At 47.6% G+C, this 19,178-nt stretch overlaps 1 protein-coding gene across 2 annotated transcripts in view; it reads right to left on the reverse strand.

Moving 5' to 3' along the window:
• Positions 1-19,178, reverse strand: part of FAM193B (family with sequence similarity 193 member B) — a 31,933-nt gene that overhangs the window by 7,078 nt on the left and 5,677 nt on the right. Inside the window, exons 2-6 of one of the 2 annotated variants that reach the window (XM_065874038.1) lie at positions 10,230-10,472; positions 9,180-9,411; positions 7,586-7,973; positions 4,755-4,956; positions 3,604-3,843 (exon numbers count right to left, since the gene is read on the reverse strand). In XM_065874038.1, coding sequence (XP_065730110.1) covers positions 3,604-3,843; positions 4,755-4,956; positions 7,586-7,973; positions 9,180-9,411; positions 10,230-10,472 — 1,305 coding nt within the window. The remainder of the gene's footprint in view (positions 1-3,603; positions 3,844-4,754; positions 4,957-7,585; positions 7,974-9,179; positions 9,412-10,229; positions 10,473-19,178) is intronic. The other variant, XM_065874039.1, reaches the window with a different exon arrangement.

Raw genomic sequence — 19,178 nt, forward strand, 5'->3', positions numbered from 1 at the left:
TGCTGCTGCAGCAGCTACAATGACCAAGCGTTCACTCTGCCCAACCTTTCTGTGCATCACTCCATTTTATTCTTGCAAAAGCCTTGAATTAGGTTCTACGGTTATTCTCATTTTATGGAGGAAGAAACTGAGGCTTAGAAGTTAAGTGATTTGCCCAAGGTCATACAGCAAATGTGGCAGAGCCAGGTTTCAAACTGGGGTCCAATTCCAAGGCCCGCTGCTCTCCATCACCATGATGTAGTCCTCCCAGATGGCACCTGGGGTTCTGGTTCAGGCAACTGGGTGGATGGTAGTGCCGTTAACTAGACAGACAACTGAGAAGGAAAAGCGGGCTCTTTGGACAAAGATGACAAGCTCAGTTTGGTATATGCTGAGTCTGGGTACCTGCAGGACATGTGTGAGGAGGTGCCCAGCAGCAGATGTCACCATGAAGCGCAGGGAGGAAATAGGTGGACATAATGACCTGGGAGGCAATACTATCTAGATGGCTCTTTCCCAGGGACCTGTCCTCAAGGGGGAGGGCCAGGCAGAGGAAGAGGCGCTCACAAAGGAGACAGGACAGAGGGCAGAGAAGAAGTGAGAAATGTGGAGAATGTGGCCTCCCCATTGCCCTTTCCCCACCCCCACTTGGCTAAAGTTGGAGGAGCCAAAGAAAACAGTGTTTGAAAAGGAGAACAAAGTGTGAGATGTTGCCTAGTGGAAAAGAAGATGGAACAGGAGAGAATGATTTGGCAACAGAGAACTCATTGGTGGCTCTGTGGAGCAGTGGAGGTGGAAGACAATTTGCAGTGAGCTGACAATTGCAGAGTAAATGCAGATGACGTTTTTCTGTGAAGAGGAAAGAGACTGGGGTAGTGTGAGGTTGTATGCTCAAAGGACAGTCTTCTTTCAAAAAAGAGAGTACTGGGCACAGTGAACTGCTGACGGGAAACAGCCCAGAGAGGCTGGAGCCACAAAGCAGGAAGCTGGTGTTAGACTGAGGAGGCAGGAAGGACTGCACAGGCCTTAGGTAGGAAAAGGGCTAACTCTTCCCTCATGACAAGGAAGTCTGCAGGTGGGGTGGTAAGACACTGAAAGAGTGCCTGTCCACTTGGCTTTTAATCCTTGTTGAAACAGTAAGTAAGGTTATCTGCCAAAAAATAAGGTGGGGGTGGGAAGAGCCTGGCAGTTGGAGCAGAATGGAGGTCTGACAAAGGGGCTGGGGAGAATGGAAGTGACGAGGAGCCAGAAGACTAGAGAGCAGCAAAGTGGGGGCTCAGGCACTCGGGAGACCACTCGGCCTGGGTGCCACAGATAGATTCATTCCAGTGCCTTCCTCAAGGTGTAGAAGGGGAGAGGCAGGCTGGGGTCGAACCCAGGACTGGTTTTTCTGAGAGGGTGTAAAGGAAGGGCAACGGCGCAAGGAACTAAGAGGACTGGTAGGAGAGTGAATGAATGATGGTCAAGGTAAGGGAAGAAGGACAGGAGACAGTCTTCAGTGGATGAAGAGGAGTGGTGGTGGGAGGTTGCAGATGACACAGCCAGGGGTTGGTTTCAAAGAAGCAAGGGTTAGGACATGAGAGAGAGAGAGAGAGAGAGAGTGAGTCATGGTCCAGAAATTGTATGAGGGAGCAAAAAAATACCCAGCTTTACCTGTCTCCCCAGGTGGGTAGTGGGTGGATGGTTCTTGGTGGAAGCTGTGTTTTTGATGGACTGTAGTTAAGTCTGGGAGGTGGAGGAGGGGTACCGGGGAGGAGGTTGATGTATAAACAGATAATGACCATGATCGCTAGTTATAGGATATCAGAACTACCCGCTTCTGTGTTGTATCTTGGCCTCTAGACTGGGCAGGGCAGACAGTAGCTGTGCAGGAAGTTTCTGAACGAGTAGAGAATGATAAAAGGCAGACCAGAGAGACGTGCGAGGTGCAGCCGTAGCACAGCGGAAGATATTACCTGAGGAAGACTGCAAAGAAGGAAACATGTGAATTGGGCTTGGGAGGAGGTTTTCAGAAGGAAAATGAGGGGGCAGACATGAAGGAGAAAGGATATCCAGGCATAGCGATTTATGAAAAGCACACCAGGCCTGGGAACTGTGAAGTGTACTTGCTGGGACCTAACTAGGAACCACTGCCTTGGGAGGCCAGGAAAGGCCAAAGAGACCACTGCTGCCCACTGCACACTTCTGGCCAGGCAATGCTGGCCAGGAGACAGAAAATGCTGACCATCTTCTGAAGGCAGTGGTGGGACCCTTTGGCTTACTACTTCAGGCTGCAGAGAAGGGGTCCTAGTTTGTCCTTTGGTTTGGAAAAAGATGGAGAATCATTGCTGCTTTCCAGAGCACCAGGGCTGTTTGACCACCCAGGACCTGGAGCTAGCTAGCTGTCAAACCCATTCTCTTCGGCTGAGCTCCTGAGTATGGCACTGTGCAGACAAAGCTGAGGGCAGGCAGGCCAAGAGGTAATGAGGTGGCAGGGGCTGAGCCATCAAAATGTGGTGCTTGCCTGGCAGGAGGGTTGCCCAGGAATAGCTCCCCTGGTTCTATCCTCAGCCTTCTGGGAGGAGCTCACTCAGCCCTCAGGCTGGGTCATTCCCATGGCTTCAATTACATCCCCATGCCAGCAACTCCCAGACCCACACCTCCATCTCCACTTGGACGTCTCATGAGAATCTCCGAGTCACCGTGTCCCAACTGAATTCCCAGTCTTCTGCCAATTCCACCCGTGCTCATTAAAGGTACGCCATCCTGACAGTCACCCTAGCAAACACCTGGGAGATAATCCCAAACTCCATCAGCTCCTTGTCCTGCAATCAGATCACCTGCCTCCTCTGAAAAACCCATCTCTCTTGCTCCAGGCCTATTATCAATCATTCCTCCCCTGGTTCTTGGTTCTCCAGCCTGGAGTTATTACCGCTCCAGGCTACCTTCCATACTGTCACACCGTAATCTTGGGATGCAGATCTGGCGAGTGCATTCTGTGATTAAAGCCCTCCAGCGACCACCCCACCCCCCTGCAGCTGTAGGATCAAGTCAAAGCCCAAGAGGCCCTTCCCTCACCTCCACTATCTCTCCTACCTCTCTTGGATTTGAGCTCTGGCTTCACAAAGGTGCTGTGGACGTGCTATTCCTGCTGCCAGGAGGGCCCTCCTGATGAATCTGTACTCACCCCCTACAACTCAGCTCCCAAGGCAGCCTCGTTGTACAGCCATTTCCAGCACGCCCAGGCAGGACGGGGGGCTTCCCTCATCCCAGCACTTGTCACACACTAACGTGCTTGTCCAGTTTTGTGTCAGTCTCTCCACTGGACTGAGTTTCTCCAGGGTGAGAACTTAACTGCATCATATTTTAGCTCCCAGTATTTGCAGAAGTGTTTGCTGAATGAATACCTGACTGAAGCAAGTCCTGGGCTTTGAGGAATCCAGCAAGCGGCTTCTGACGCTATGACTTGTTTTTCCTCCAATCACTGGCCCCCAGGCTCCCTCATCCTGATGCCTCCCAAACTTATTCAGACCTTCCCAGAGCAGAGAGCCGCCAGCACCATTCATGCCCCAAAAGTCCTGGGGGTTGGGGCGAGGGATTCCTCGGGGAGAAGAGGTGGTAGAGCTGGGCTCCCGCCACACCCACCTTCTTTTTCAGTTTGTGCCGGGCCCGCTTGGCGGCCCTGGCGCTGTTGGGGACTTTGGGCTCCGTGCTGTTGATGAATTCCAGCAGCTCATCCACATCTCGGTGGTCCACGGCGGGCTCCCCAGGGATCCCGCCCAGGGCGCCCCCCTTCACGGGCAGCTCCTCTTTCCGCCTGGTCAGCCTTGAGCGGAGCTTCTCTCGGATCTCAGTATAATTCCGACTCGTCGGGGCAGCGGGTGGCTGGGGGAGGGGGAGGTGCTGACGTTACACCCTGGGCCTGTGAAGCCCGTAGCACTCCCACCCGCCTGCACCAAACGTGGTGAGAAGCGAGACAACTGTTCTTTCTACCACAGCCACTAAGGCCAAATGGCTTCACCCTCAGCCAGGCCCGGAGCCAAGGCAGTGGTGGGTGGAGGGAGTGAGAGGTATGCAGCAGTGTTGGGAGCACAGTAACTTGGGAGCCAGGAAAGCAGGTTTGAGCCCAGGCTTTGTCACTCAGAAGCTGTATGACCTTGGGCAGGTTCACTGAGCCTTTGTGAGCCTCAATTTTGTCATCTCTAAAATGAGGATAACAACCGCTAGCTCAAAGATGACCAGCAATGTAATTACTTTCATTTCTTCTGTCCTCAACTGCTCTCCCTTAGCCAGTAGCCCTTCCCTCTTCACCTTATGAGACTTCTGAACTGCTTTCTCCCCGCCCAGAGACAGCATGTACTCTGCTCTGAGCCTCCTTCCTGGCACCATCTGTGTTCACTACCTGTCCCTCGGCTGGCTCTCACACTGGGGACTGAGAGCCTTTGCTTCCACTCTGCCTTCATCATGCACAAGCCTTCACTTCTCTGTGATTACACACGTATACATACTCATCAGAATCATAGCTTTCCTCTGCCACCTCCTTTCTTTTTGCCTAAGGAACAAAAGTGAATCTTAAGAGAAACCATGAGAAGAGCAAAGGCAGCAAAATGTTGAGAAATCTCTACCTCACCAATGTGCTGTGAGGATCAAGCGAGTGGACGCTGGTGGGAGGACTCACAGGGTCCAAGCATAATTATTAGCCCCATGAGCAAGGGGGCCTTGGGGAGAGCAGGGTGCTCCTCTGGCTCCCCTCGGCTGGCCACAAGCCCGCTCTGGCCTGGGCGGGGCTCACTCACCGCATTGTGGCCGAAGAACTCACAGTAGCAGCAGTCACAGAACTTCCCATCTCTCTGGTGGGTGGAGGATGAGGTGCAGGAGCTACGCTCTGAGCTGCTGTCCTCTTCCTCGCCCAGCCCCTCGTCTGCCTCGCAGGGCTGGGGTAGCTGGCAGGTCAGGCCACTATGGGTAAACTTGTGCCCCTTGCACCCAGGGTCCCTGCTGATGGGGAAGAAAGACAGGCCCAAAGGTGAGGAAGGGAAGGGCAGGAGCAGGCCACAAGGAGCCCAGGAAGCATCCCCACCATCACCTTCAACTGCCTCATCCCACAAAAGCCAAGGCAGTCAGACCAAATCAGAACCTCACAAAAACAGGGCAAACACTCTCTCTGTCCCTCAGGGCCCAGCTCAATGGCGCTATTCTGGAAAGGTTCCCTGTGCCCCCTGCCCACGCCTACCATGTGAGCCTCCTGGACTCTGAGGATGCCAGGTATACCTCTATCCTACTATCACGCTTTATAGCAATGGTCTGTTTACCCATCTTTCTTTCAGATCAGATTGTGTATTCCTCAAGAATAGGGACTATGCCACTTCTATTTTTGGGCCCCAGTGTGTAGCATAACAACCTTGTACACGGTAGGTGCTCAGTAAGTATGTGTCTGAACAGATTAGTGGACTGATGGCTCCCTGGAACATCCAAAGGAGGTCAATGTCCTTTTACTAAGGCCCCTTTTTCCCCATTTTGTTTGTTTTTGGCCATGCCACGTGGCTTGTGGGATCTTAGTTCCCTGACCAGGGACTGAACCTGGGACCCTGGCAGTGGAAGTGCCGAGTCCTAACCACTGCACCACCAGGGAATTCCCTCTAAGGTCCTTATGACTGAGTCTGAATCACTGGACAGAGCTGCCTTAGCCATGGGGCCTTGAAGTTAAGAAAGCAAATGTGCCTTGTGGGCCACAGACTCTAAGAGCTACTATTTGTGCCAGATACTGTATACAGCATATTATTTCTAACAATCCCCCAAATCCTGCAAAATAGGTGCTGCCATCCCCACACTGCAGTGGAGGAGGCCGAGGCTCAGAGTGCTTCACTGCTTTGCCCAAGGATCAGCTAGGACTCAGTCTGTGTACACAGCTCATGCTCTCTCACTGCACTGCTCTGCCTGTGGATTTCTGGAAGCACCCTGTAATATAGACTATCTTCCCAGGGTAAGGAAGAGACAGGCCTGCAAGGTCCCAGAATTGGAGCCTGAAGAGTCAGAGCCCTGGGTTGGCCATCAGCAGTAGGAGTGCCCCAGGGCTAGGGCCAAGGGAGGCGGGAGGAAGGGTGGGGCAAGGAGCAGGGGTGGGTCAACAGTCCTACTCAGCCTTGAAGCAGTTACAGAAGACAGACCAACCATCGCCCTTCTGCTTCCCATAAGAATGTGGGAGTAAAATCTTTGGGGTGGGGGGGGGGATGAAACAGGAGGGAAAGGGGCAGGGCACAGCCTTTGAAAGAATGACATAGCCCAAGGACATGACATAAACTGATTAGAATCAAATGGTTCCAGGATGGCACACAAGTTAACTTCCACTAGACCTTGAGCCTCTGTATATGCTTACTGTAACACATCAGCAAGCTAAATGACACACCCACAGGCACCATAACAGTTCCAAGATGGACCAAAAGGATCAAAAAGTGGGCTCTGGCCCAATTCCTGGAAATCCCCGCCCCTTCCCAAAAGAGCTGGAACACTCCTCCCACTCATTAGCCTATGAAATTACCCACTCCTATAAAAACTGACAACTCCCATACTCTGGTGCCTTTCTCACCTTCTGAGATGGGAGAAGGTGAGGGAGGTTCCACGGGGAAGGAATCATTATCAAGGTGCTTAGAGGACTTTCTTGGCAGTCCTGTGCTTAAGACCTGAGCTTCCACTACAGGGGGCATGGGTTCGATCCCTAGTCAGGGAATTAAGATCCCACATGCCACCAGGCACATGGCCAAAAATCACACACATGTGATTTACAATATAAAAAGATAAATCTATCTTCTCCAAAAAATTGTATCTTTCATATATATATTAATATAAACTTTCTCAGTACTTAAGAGTTACTTCTAGGAATCTATCTTAAGGACAGAACTCCTGACTCAAACAGATTTGTGTGCAAGGATGCTTATTACAGCCTAGTCTATAACCGTTAAAAACTAGAAATGCCTAAATATCCAGGAATAGGGGAATGATAAACTATGCTAGAGCTGTACAATTAGACATTATATGGCCACTGAAAAGTTTTCTGAAGAATTTTAACTGGGGAAATGATCATGGTATAATGTTAAAAAATAAACACACAAAAATATATAGAACGTGGACCTCGTTTTGTTATTTATATATATTATTTATATATAGAAACATCACGGGACTTCCCTAGTGGTCCAGTACCTAAGACTCCGCACTCCCAATGCAGGGGGCCTGGGTTCGAATCCTGGTCAGGGAACTAGATCCCACATGCCACAACTAAGAGTTCGCATGCTGCAATTAAAGACCCTGCATGCCACAACTAAAGATCTCACATGCTGCAACTAAGACTCAGCGAAGCCAAATACATAAATAAATATTAAAAGAAAAAAGAAGAACATCAAGGAAAAATGTACTGCAGTGTTAAAGTTTAGGTTGCCAGGAATTTTATACATTGCTAATTTTTCCAAGTTTTTAAATAATAAACACATATTTCTTTTATAATTGAACAAACTATGGAAAAAACATAAACACAGTCTATCCTTTAATTTCTATCCCAAAGGTACGTTTTGCAAAGTTTCCCAAAACTCTTTAAGTTCAAGCTGTCAGGGAGTTTGCTCTTTGCGCCACTCACCTGTGAGTGCTAGTGAGCTGCTGAGAGCTGGGCGGTGGGAGGAGGGGCCCGCTGCAGTGCCCGCTGCAATGCCCACTACAGGGGTGGCTGCAACCCGAGAATGGTGGAGGCATCTTCAGGAGCGGCATGCTAGTGGAGGGAAGGTGGGGGCTCTGACATGGCCCTGGGGTGTGGGGGGCAGCAGCCATGGCAATAGGGCATTCTGAAACCTGGGCAGGGAAAGGTGCTGCCGGGGTGGTGGGCAGCAGGTGCGGGTGGGGTGGTGAGCCAAAGGATCCGGGGTGAGATGGGATCAGCAGCGCTGGCTGGGGGTGGTGGCCGGTGGGGCTGTTAGGTGGAGCAGTGAGGTCTGAGTGCCGGTGGTGCTCCGAGATGGGGAAAACCTCACCTGTGGGCGGACGGGGGAGAGAGGTGTCAGTGGGAGCCCAGATCTTGGGAAGGAAGCCCAATGACTTGTTGTTGCAGCATCCTGCTTACTGTGACCATAGGGAGCATGCCTGGGAACAGCCTTTCAGCATGGTGGACTTGTGAGCTTTCGGAAAAGCCCAGCAGTAGCTTGGGCTGGAGAGATTTCTCTTTAGGCAGCAGCTGGACAGGCTGAAGTCCAGGCCTGAGAGAGAAGGCACCAGGAGTGCCAGCCCCATGCAAGGCCACAACACCTCTGCTGGCATAAACAGGGGATACATGTTCTGTCTCTCAGTGCCTCTTTAGGACCTGCCTGTCAACAGGCATTCCTCAGGCCCAGGGCAGGATCTACAGAAGCCAGTGGAGCAGCAGTTTGAGGCTCTGCCTCTGGGCCATGTGGACTGAGGCAGCCAGGGTATGCCAGACTCCCAGGTGGCCCCAGATTTCAGAGGACAAGTGGGAAAAGGCTTTGATGACTCTCTCTGGCTTATGCACCAAAATAACTGGAATTATGCATTACTCAACTCACAATTCTGGGGGCAGCACCCCTTTGAAGAATTCAGGTCCTCCATTTAGAAGCAGACAGTAATTCATATTTACACAGTACATCAAAAACCCAAGATTTTTTCTTTGGGTCACTAAGTGTTACCTCAGGGTCTAGAAAAGGCTTACACAGCTGCAAAACTGGCTAATAATCAAGGCAGCTCACACTGCCTATCTCTTGTGGATGGAAGTACAGTGCTTTTATAAAAGCACCCATCCCCTAGATGGAGAAATGGAGGCACCCAGGCCCTATGGGCTGCTGCAGGAGTCAGGTGATCTGATTCCTAATTCCCTAAAGGCCCTTTCAGACTTCACTTTCTGTTCAGCCAGTGCTTACCAGGTCCCCTCTTGGATCCAATGGGAACAGCTATCAGAGCCAGTCCTGGGGAAAGGATTCCCACCAAGACAGTCAAGGGCTAGATTCCCTGCTTGGCTTCCACCAGAACAGCTCCACTTTTACTTATTGGGTTGGCCAAAAGAGTTTGTTCAGGTTTTTCCATAAGATGTTATAGAAAAACCCAAACGAACTTTTCGGCCAGCTCAATATTTTAATAATCGATCTTCTGATCTGTTTGAACAAGCAGTTAGGAAAACAGAGCTCTCTCCACTTATGGGGCCTGGCTGTCTTCCGAGCTTGGAGACTCACCAGGGATGGAAGGAGGACTCCCGAGCGAGCTGCCTGGCATGGCCCCACTGGAGTGCGGGGAGTTCCAGAGGCCCGAGAGCTTATGTGCTGACAGGAACGAGCTGGGATCCCAGTCCCCTGAGTTCCCATGGCAGGAGGACGACGAGGATGAGGACGATGAAGAGGAGGACGAAGAGGAATGAGAGTCACCCCCACAAGACTGCGATTCGCAGGATGTGTGTGACAAGGAGATCTGGGGAAGGGGGAAGAAAAAGGCTCATGGTAAAAGAGGAAACATCAGAGCTAACCCTCTGCTGCCTCAGCTTCCCCAGGGACACCTCCTCCTCTAGGCCCCCATGCCATGGCCAAAGCACAGTTCCCACAACTAAAGGTTCAAGGGCAAATGCGGGCCAGGCCTTTGCCAAGAGGGGCTGTGGTGCTCCCAGTGAAGTATGTGGATATGATGAGAGAGATTCTGGTAATGGCAGAGACTGCCTGTTAACTGTGGGCCTTTAGGGAGTCCTGAGAGCTGGCAAGGAGAGGAACAGTCTTTAAATTAGGAGTCCTGAAGCTGAACTGATTCTGGGTAAAAGAGAGGGGCTGGGGGGAATAAGAAACAAGGAGTCGGACCTCTGTGATTCAGGAGATAGCACTTGGACAGCTTCTAGGCATCTTGGAAGCCTTCTAATGGAGGCACATTGCAGACCCTCAAACTGACCTTTGCCCTCCATATCATATTGGTTGGCTTTTGAGCTGCCAGAGAGCTGAAGGCAGCACAGTCACAGGGAAGGGTCAGGATCTCAATCTACCAGTACATCTGAGCCGGCCCTCACACCGTGCACTGTCCTCAGGGGCTGGTGGGCTGCCTGAAACCTCTCTTTTCTTCCCCCAAATGTGAACCCAAGCTGCTAATGCTGTGTGGATGCAGCCCAGCAGCCTCTTGGCACTTGGGCATAGGTGCTGCCTGAGGAGAGCCACCTGAGAGGACAAGGCAGCAACGGCTCAGCAGCCTGACTTCTCTGGGCAGGCAGCGCTCCTGCATTCAGGGACCCCTTCTCAGCGGTTACCTACCGCCACTGCATGTTCTCGACCTGTCTGCCTTTCATCTTCCTCCATGCTCTTTCGGCAACTCTGGCAGACCCATAGAGGCATCTCGCCTAGGAGATTCTTGACGAGCTTTGGCATGAAGTCAGGGGGCAGCTTCTCACCCTGCAACACCAGTCCATTTTGGGAAGGGCCTTCTTCCCAGCCTTTGCGTTCCCGGTGACACAGCAGGCAGCAAGTCTGCACAGACTGGCTGGAGGTGGGGGGAACCTGTCCAACAGACAGAAACAGGGTTTCCCAGAAGGGGAAGGACTCTGCTTAGAAATAATATTAACAATACTAATGACATCACTTATTACGTGCCAGGCACTGGGTTAGGCACTTTATTTACCAAATTTTAGTCCTTGTAACAGCTCTGCAAACTAGGTGTTATCATTCTTCTCTTTTTTTTAAAAGAAGAAACAAATTTCAAGAAGTTAAATAAGTTGCCCAAGGTTATAGAGTTAGTGAGTGGTTGAACTAGGATTTGAACCCTAGTGAGGCTGACTCCAAAGCTCATGCTCAAATGCCCTAATGCCCCGATGTCCCCAGATCTTGAAGGTTAATGAGAAGATGGCCCTTCCTTCTCTGGCATGTCTGGGAGACGCCACAAACCTTGGGTGTCTGTGAAGTCTATAGACCAATCCCCACCTGAAAGAAAAAATGTTTCAGTTAATGCAGTTTGGGGGAACATGTAGGTTTCCTGAAGAGCTGCACAATTCCATTAGGATCACAGCAGCATTTTGGAGGAACCAGTCAAAGAGTTATCAACTCAGTTGAAAACTGAGTTGGAGGGTAAGGCAAACCCTGGTGCTTCTGAGAGGCAGTGAGGTATGGTGAAAAAACCCTGGGCTTCAGGGGTCAGACTGACACACATTCTAATCCTTCCCTGACCACAAATTAGCTGGGTGACCTTGAGCAAGTTATTGAACTTCCTGAGCTCTGATTTCCTACCTACCTTGCAGAGTTGTTGTGAGGGTTCGTGCCTAGATAGGGAAAGTGCCTAGCCCTGTGCGTGCCGATAGCATGGTCCCAGTAATTATTATTTGGATTTTGTTTTTCCCTTCTAGGACAAACTTCACCTAGAAATATAAGTCTATAGGTTTTCTGTCACATTGAGGGGTACTGACTGGGAGACTGATTGTGTCTAATGATCCCAATTAATGGCTTTCCTATATCCTGCAACTTTGTACTATAGTCCCTTCTCACTCTGACAGTCATGTCACTTTCTTCAGCCAACGGGATGTTGGCAAACATGCTGCCAGCATAAGCTTGAAAAGTGTGTATGCATTTCTACTTGCCTCCTTGCATGGCTGGGCTTGCTCGCTCTCGCACCCGTCACAGCATGTAAGCATGACCAGGCTAGCTGCTGGAGGGATGTGAGAGACATGTGGGGAAAACTGAGTCTTCCCAGCTGATTGGCCAGCAGATCAGATACACGAGTGAGCACAGCTGAGATCAGCCAAGTAGGCCGCGATCAGCAGAACCAGAGACTCATGGTTGGACCAGTCAACCCAGAGACTCATGACAAATAATAAATAGTATTGTTTTAAGCCACTAAGTTTTGGGGTGGTTTGTTACACACAGTAGTTAACTGATATACCTTCCAAACTTACCCACCACTAGGTAACAGGTATTTGCAGAGGCCTAAGCAAAGGAATTAATAAGAGTATTATTTTCATCCTACCGATAAAATAAATGGCATCATCTTTTTCGAATAAAATCACCTTCTCACAATAAGTTGGCATCAGGGTATCCTTAAATCTGTAATGTTACAATTACACTGACCTGGGTCCCTGGTTTCTAGAAAAAGAAAGGAATCAAACAGTAGTACCAGGAGCATACTGAAACATTTACGGAAGTACAAGGACCTTGGAAAAGAGTACCAGAGAGAGAGAGAAAGGAAGGAATCTTACATATGGAACTCATGTGAGATGCTGCCTAAACAGTCTGTGCCAAGGGGACATTTCAGTGAGCAAGTCGGCTGCTTAATGGCAGTTGCAAAAGAATATAGGCTTCTAGAACCCATTGGTGATGAGTATCCCATGGAAAGAGTGGAAGGCTGATGGAGAAGCATGGTGTTCAGATGAGTTATGGCAAGGGAAGCCTTTCTGAGATGTGTACCCAGGAAACTTTCCATAGCTACAAAATGCCACAGTAACTCCAGAAGGAGGAGATGAGGTCAATGCCCAAGTCCCTTTCCCTGTGAGAAACAGAAAAGTAACCATATTTTTAAGGCAAACACCAGGACGTGTAATTTTACTACAATGGAGTTTCATTTCATTTCAGTGTTAGGTTCTATAGTTATTACATAAGATGAAAATCTTGTATGAGTAAAATTATTCTCGAAATTTTTTATGTGGCCTGTAAGGTACAGTATATATGGTTTTGTAGGTACAACCAAGAATTCAAATGTATAATGTAAATGACAAGGTGTAATAAGTGATTTTTTCTGTTTTCTTTTCAAAGTGAAAACAGAATTCTTATAAATTAAATATGTAATCAATGTGACTGTACTTAGTGCCAAAGTACTTGTGGGAGGTGCTGGGGTGTAGTAGAAACAACACTCACTTTGGCATTAATCCTGGGCCTCCATCACTTACCAGCTGTATAATGCTGGGCAAGTTCTACTTATTCTACGTCTCTCCATCTATAAAATGGGATTAAGTCCTGACTTGCAGAGTTGGCTGTGAGCATTGTGATAAAGCACCTAGTGCCAGGCATATATGTTGCCCAACATATGGCACTAATTATGAACATGATGGGGGCAATGGGAAACAGTATTTAAAATCAGGATTACGATTGAAAATACAGAATATACAATCATTGTATTTTAAGAGAATGCAAGAGTCTCTCACATGCAACGAACTGAAGGTGATTTTTTTTTTTTTTGTAAGTTTTTTTTTTTTAATTTACTTATTTTATTTATTATTTATTTTTGGCTGTGTTGGGTCTTTGCTGCTGCGCGCGGGCTTTTCTCTAGTTGCGGCGAGCAGGGGCTACCCTTCGTTGCAGTGCGCGGGCTTCTCACTGCGGTGGCTTCTCTTGTTACAGAGCACAGGCTCTAGGCACGTGGGCCTCAGTAGTTGTGGCTCACAGACTCTAGAGCGCAGGCTCAGTAGTTGTGGCGCACGGGCTTAGTTGCTCCACGGCATGTGGGATCCTCCCGGACCGGGGCCCGAACCCAAGTCCCCTGCATCGGCAGGCAGACTCGCAACCACTGCGCCACCAGGGAAGCCCTGAAGGTGATTTGTAGGCATCTTAATCTGTCCTCACTCCATGAAGTCATTCCTTAAGTTCCCCGAATACTCCCCTGTACTCTTATGTCTGCCTTTGCTAAAGGGGATCCTCTGCCTAAAACCCCCTTCCTCCCCACATTTACCACTAAGTAGAAGGGCAAGGCTTAAATAAGGCCCAGCTTAGATCCAATCTCACCCAAGCTTTCCTAGAGATTCCCTCTTATATTTCACCTCTCCTTCCCATATCCCCACAGCACATTGTGCCTTTGTTACAACATCTGTGCCTTCCACTTAACTTATTTATCTGTCCCTTCTACTAGATTGTGCTCTTAGAAGGCAAGTACCAGATCTGATTCTTGTCTGGATCCCTCACAGTACAGCACAGGGCACAGGCTCAGCTGGGAACATAGTGGCTAAATCTGATTTGTTAAGTGTCCCCATGGCAATACAGCTGGCAGGCACTTTGGCGAGACATTGCTTGAAATTACTGTTTCCCACAGAAAAAGGCCATCTCCCCACCCTGGACCTCCACCCAAATGGTTACAATCTCAAGTGTGGAAGAGTGGAAGATTGCATTCCTTGGGGATTACAATGAGATTCCACATTCATGGAAATAACATGACTTTCCCTAGAGCCAAAATGGTACACATGATAAATAAGAATAGCCATCAATGGAAGTGAATTTACAGGGCAGGCTGTCTTTCTGGTTAAAGGAAGAAACACAGGGCCTGGAAAGCTAATTAAGTACAATCTGAAGCAGGGATATACCACCTACATTGCATAAGGTTGCCCAGAGGATTAAGTGACATTAGAGATGCAAAGCACTTAGCTCAAGGGATCCATACAGGAGGTATTCAATCTATTATCTATGCCCCTTGGCTGGTCTGTTCTTAATAAGTCTACACTGGAAACTAGCTTATCCACTGTCTTGAGTTTGGTATACTAGATTCTTTCTTTCTAGGCCCAGGTAGTTCTGGGGGCCACCCTCAGAGCTGTCTTAACTCTAATCTTTGGTGCCTGCCCCTGGGTAAAACTCCCAGTGGAGCCTGGGGACTTTTCCCTCTGACATTTTCATCTCTACTTTAATTGCCAGAGGGTTGTTTGAATTCCAATCCCTGGAGATATTATATACAGTTAATACTACCAGATTTTTCAAATTTTTGCTTTGGCAGAGAAAAGCTCTTGGTTCACAGTTCCCTTTGACTGCAATCTCCTGCCATTTTCCAAATTCCTGGCAATCATGACTTCTTATCCTCTGTAGTCAATTCAGGCTTTCAACTAGCTGTTCTCAAGCTGTACTTTTTAGCACCTGGCACAATATTCCCACATGAATAACATCAATAAATGTTTATCGAATGAATGAAAATTCCAACCATGTTTCTTCATCACAGAGGCTGATGGAACTGATTCTTAAATCCAGAAACCCTGGGCAACAGCTAACTATTACTTCTTACCTCAGTTTAAATTCAGAGCCTCTCCAGATTCCGGTCTAGCCTTAGGTAAAACGTGGAGGAGAAAAAGGAAAGGTTCTAGTGGTTCTCTAGATTTGGGATCTGCTCAAAAAAGCTCCAAGATAATTCTGCTTCATTCTCTGAGCAAACCCCAAATCTCTGGACAGTGTGGGGTTACTCACACAGGGGATCAGTGTTGTAGCACGCACAACCCCAGAGCAGTCAATGAGCCAGGGGAACCCTAGACTGTGGCCACTCTCAGCCCAGGAGGCTGGCATGTGCAGCCATTAAAAGCAGTGCCTGCTCCCTCACCTGACCAGGCCCAAGACTTTTCTTCTTTGTCTGAGAAGCATTATGCTAAGACATTCTAGTTTTCCTGTGAAAAAAGAGATAAAATCAAAGAAAGGGGAAGACAGTTTTTTCATGGAACACCATTTTTACTTCAAAGAATGACTGACAAACTATGGTTATTCAAACCTGGGTTATTGGCAGACATTTTCTCAAAAAATGACCAAAACGAGCCTGTCACTTCAAGGAAAACAACTCTGTATTTATGGTCAATGATAAAATTCAAGTTTTAGGAGAAAATTAGAATTTTGGAAAAGTTGTATCCACAACAATGAGCTTGACAGCTTCCCAATACTTAAAGACTTTATGATGAAACTGATGGTGATATTAACAAATGTTATCTTTTGATATTATAAAATGAAACAGGAAAACATTTGGAAGATCTACATAACTCAGTGAACCTACTTTCCAAATGATCAAAGCATAATGTTACAGAATCATGCACTGGTATAAAGTCCACTCAAAGTGTTAGGTGAACCAACAGATTTTTTTTTTTTTTTGAACCAAGAGATTTTAATGTAAATGAGTATAAAGACTTTATTGATATGGTCTCAGATTCCATATTGCAAAGAAGAATACCAACAATCGTCTGGACAGGCTATCAAAATACTTTTCTCTTTCCAACTATGTATCTGTGTGAGGTTGAATTTTTTTTTTTTAACATACTTCAATCAAAATAATGTATTGCAACAGACTGAATACAGAAGCATATATGAGAATCTAACTTCTTTCTATTAAGGCAGACATAAATTTGCAAAAGTGAAAACAAGACCATTTTTCTAATGTTTGGAAAATTATTATTTTTAATTTAGAAGTTGTTATTTATGTTAATGCGATAGGTTTAATATTGTTATTCTGCAATGAATTAGTAACTAAATACTTTTAAACTTTCTCAGTTTTAATACTTAATTTGGTAAATATCAATAGTTTAACCAACAAAAGCTCTTTCGGGTCCTCAAAATTTTTTAGTAATGTAAAAGGGTCCCAAGACCAAACCCTTTGAGAACTGCTGATGTAAAGCATCTAACAGTGCCTGTCACCCAGTGAGTGCACAATAAGCAATAGTGATTATTAACAACCATATAGGAGTTCATGGCATATCTGGATAGCTCTTTGGGGGCATGAGTAAATTTTGCACTTCAGACTTTCTGGCCACAACTTGGGAATTATGTGTCACTAGGCCAGATGGCTGTCAAGGACTGCTCTTGAAGCTGGATCTAATTTCCAGAACCAAACCTGCTCTCATTCCTTTCATGGATTCTTTTTACTCCCAAGAGTTTGTGTATGTTTGAGAGGATTCCCCCAAGACACATGCTGTATCTAACCAGCAGCCCTGCAACAGTTTCCAAATTCTATTCTGAAGTGGCCCAGCAGAGCACTCTACTCTCAAGTCACCCAACTCCAAAAGCCTCCTTGTCACTGAGGCAGGCAGAGGACAACAGTTAAAATTCCCTTCCAAAAGCAGAGAAAATGATTAATCCCCAGCCTAGAAAAACTTATCAGCCCAGTCATTACCACTCACTCTTCCGTTCACCCATTCATTCCCTCATTCAACAAACATTCTCAGGGCCCCTACCTGGTGCCAACCATTGTGCTAGGTGCTGTGAACCATAGAGTTCCTGCCTTAAGAACACATGCGTAAACCAGGCAGGTTCATGCACGGGGTTGTCAATGCTCCCAAACTCCCAGGATGCCTCATATTCATTTTGGAGAATCAGGCAGGAACATATTAAAATAACATACAATTATAATAAACAAAATAATACATAAATTAAAAACTGATTAGGACATTGGGCTTCTCTACTTAATATAAGCTTATTATGTGCCTTCTCACATACCTATCCAGTTTGAGGATCTCTTTCCTTTACCTCCTCTTTCCTACCTTGGTCTCTCTTTGATCTCTAGGCTCCTTTCTGGTGGAGCTCGCTACCAGGGCACTCTTTGGCCCCTGGCATTTATAACTTGGCCCCAGCTGACCTCTCCATACTCCATTTCCACGCTTAACACCTGAGAGCCATAGGTTCTATTCATACTGTTCCTCAGATATACCTTGCCCCTTCAAACCCCAGCACCTCAGCTTTACTCCTCAGGAAATTCCTACTTATCCCCTAAAATCTTGGTCAAAGGTCGTTGAAGCTTCTGCTGGACCAGGCTGAGTAGAATTATTTCAGTATAGCACCTATCACATTGTGCCATAGACGTATCTTCTGCCTACTCCAAATCCTGGTAGAATGGGAGCTCTTTGGGGGCAGGGAGTAGACTGCGGCCATTTAAGTGTGTCCAGGAACTAGGCTTGGCTTGGGTCTGGCACATAGTAGGCATTCACTGAATAAATGAACGAATCCTTAAAGCCCATCTGGCTCATGTCTCAGCTGCTCTACACAAAGGATAGAAACTAAAACACAGCCAAACCAGCCCCTTTCCCGACATACCATGTTGAAAAGGCATGGGTGCATCACTCCAGGCCACTAATGGGTAAGAATCTCAGACCATTCTACTGCTGGCCATCAGAGGTGTAGTTAATTCTTAGGGAGCTGATACAACCTCAGTGCCCTGGAGCTTTCACCCGAACTCCCACTCAGGCTGTTGGCTCAGGTCCTTCCAAGAGGTACGACAATAGTTTCACAACATAAAGCCATTTTGTGGAGAATTCTCTTCGGTTGTACAAGCTGAGTCAAGGATAGGGCAGTGAGTCTTTCTGACCCCAGGGGCCCTCTACCCGCCAAGGCTAGTTCATCTGTCAAACGTGCCTCCTGGGTATAATCAGCCACAGGAAGGCCTAAGCTGCTTCTTATTTACCTGGAACCTTGGGCAAACCTTATTACCGACTACTCTGTAATGGCAACACAGAGTTCTCATGGGTGGAAGAGTATGAACTTTGGAGACAGACTGTTGTGAGTTCAAATCCCAGTTCTGCCATTTTCAGTATGATCTTGGATTATTACTGAATTTCTTTGAGCCTCAATTTCCTCATTTATGAAATGAGAATAAAACCATACTTCACAGAGTGGTGAGGACAGAAGGAAATAAATTATATAAAGTACCTGGCCTGGGCCTGGCACACAGTAGGTGCTCAATACCCGTTAGTTTCTTTCCTCTTCTGTCCTGGAAGAAATGACAGGGAAACTTACTAAGTGAGACTTGCCCAATCCAAAGTTATTACTTGAAGCACAGGACAGAAGACTAGACAGGTGACCTTCAAGGTCTCTTTGACCCCCGCCCACCCCCCCACCCAGCCCACATTCTCTGGCTGCAACTTCCTAATAAGAACCTTCAATATTTCCGGGCCCTTCTTTCTGCCTTAGTTTCCCTAAATCTATTCACTTCAGAATGGAGGGGGAAACCACAAAGGGATCTGGATAGCTAAGAGCCTTGGGTAGGAAATAAAGGACAGGTGGCCTATAGGACTGCACCATGTTCATCCACCTAGAGTCTGAAGGATGAGGGTGGGAACATGGGCACAGAACTGAAGGGTGCAAACACTGGGCCTTTCCCGGGACACAAGCATGCCTCTCCTCAGTCCTTCTCTGCTCTGCATATTCTGCCACGAAGAACCATTAACCACTCCTTCCCACAATATCCATTCCCTTTCTCCAATACATAAGCACTCACATCTTCATTCACACTGTTCCCTCTGCCTCTTCCTTTTTAGGCTCAATTTGGGTGTTACATTCTCCTAAGTCCACAGGCAAAATAAACTGTGCTTTGCTCTGGGATGCCCTAACACTTTTTTACATGTCTCTTGTAGAGAGCTTATCACGTGTATCATGATTATTAAAATCTGTCTTCTCCAAAGAAGACAGCTTTTCAAGGGCAGGGCCTGTGTCTCATGAATCAGTGCATCCCAATCATTCAGTAGAGGTGGCAGCACGTGTTTCCATACACGAAGAAAGATTAGC

This window comes from Phocoena phocoena, chromosome 3, assembly GCF_963924675.1.
Source record: "Phocoena phocoena chromosome 3, mPhoPho1.1, whole genome shotgun sequence".
NCBI lineage: Eukaryota > Metazoa > Chordata > Mammalia > Artiodactyla > Phocoenidae > Phocoena > Phocoena phocoena.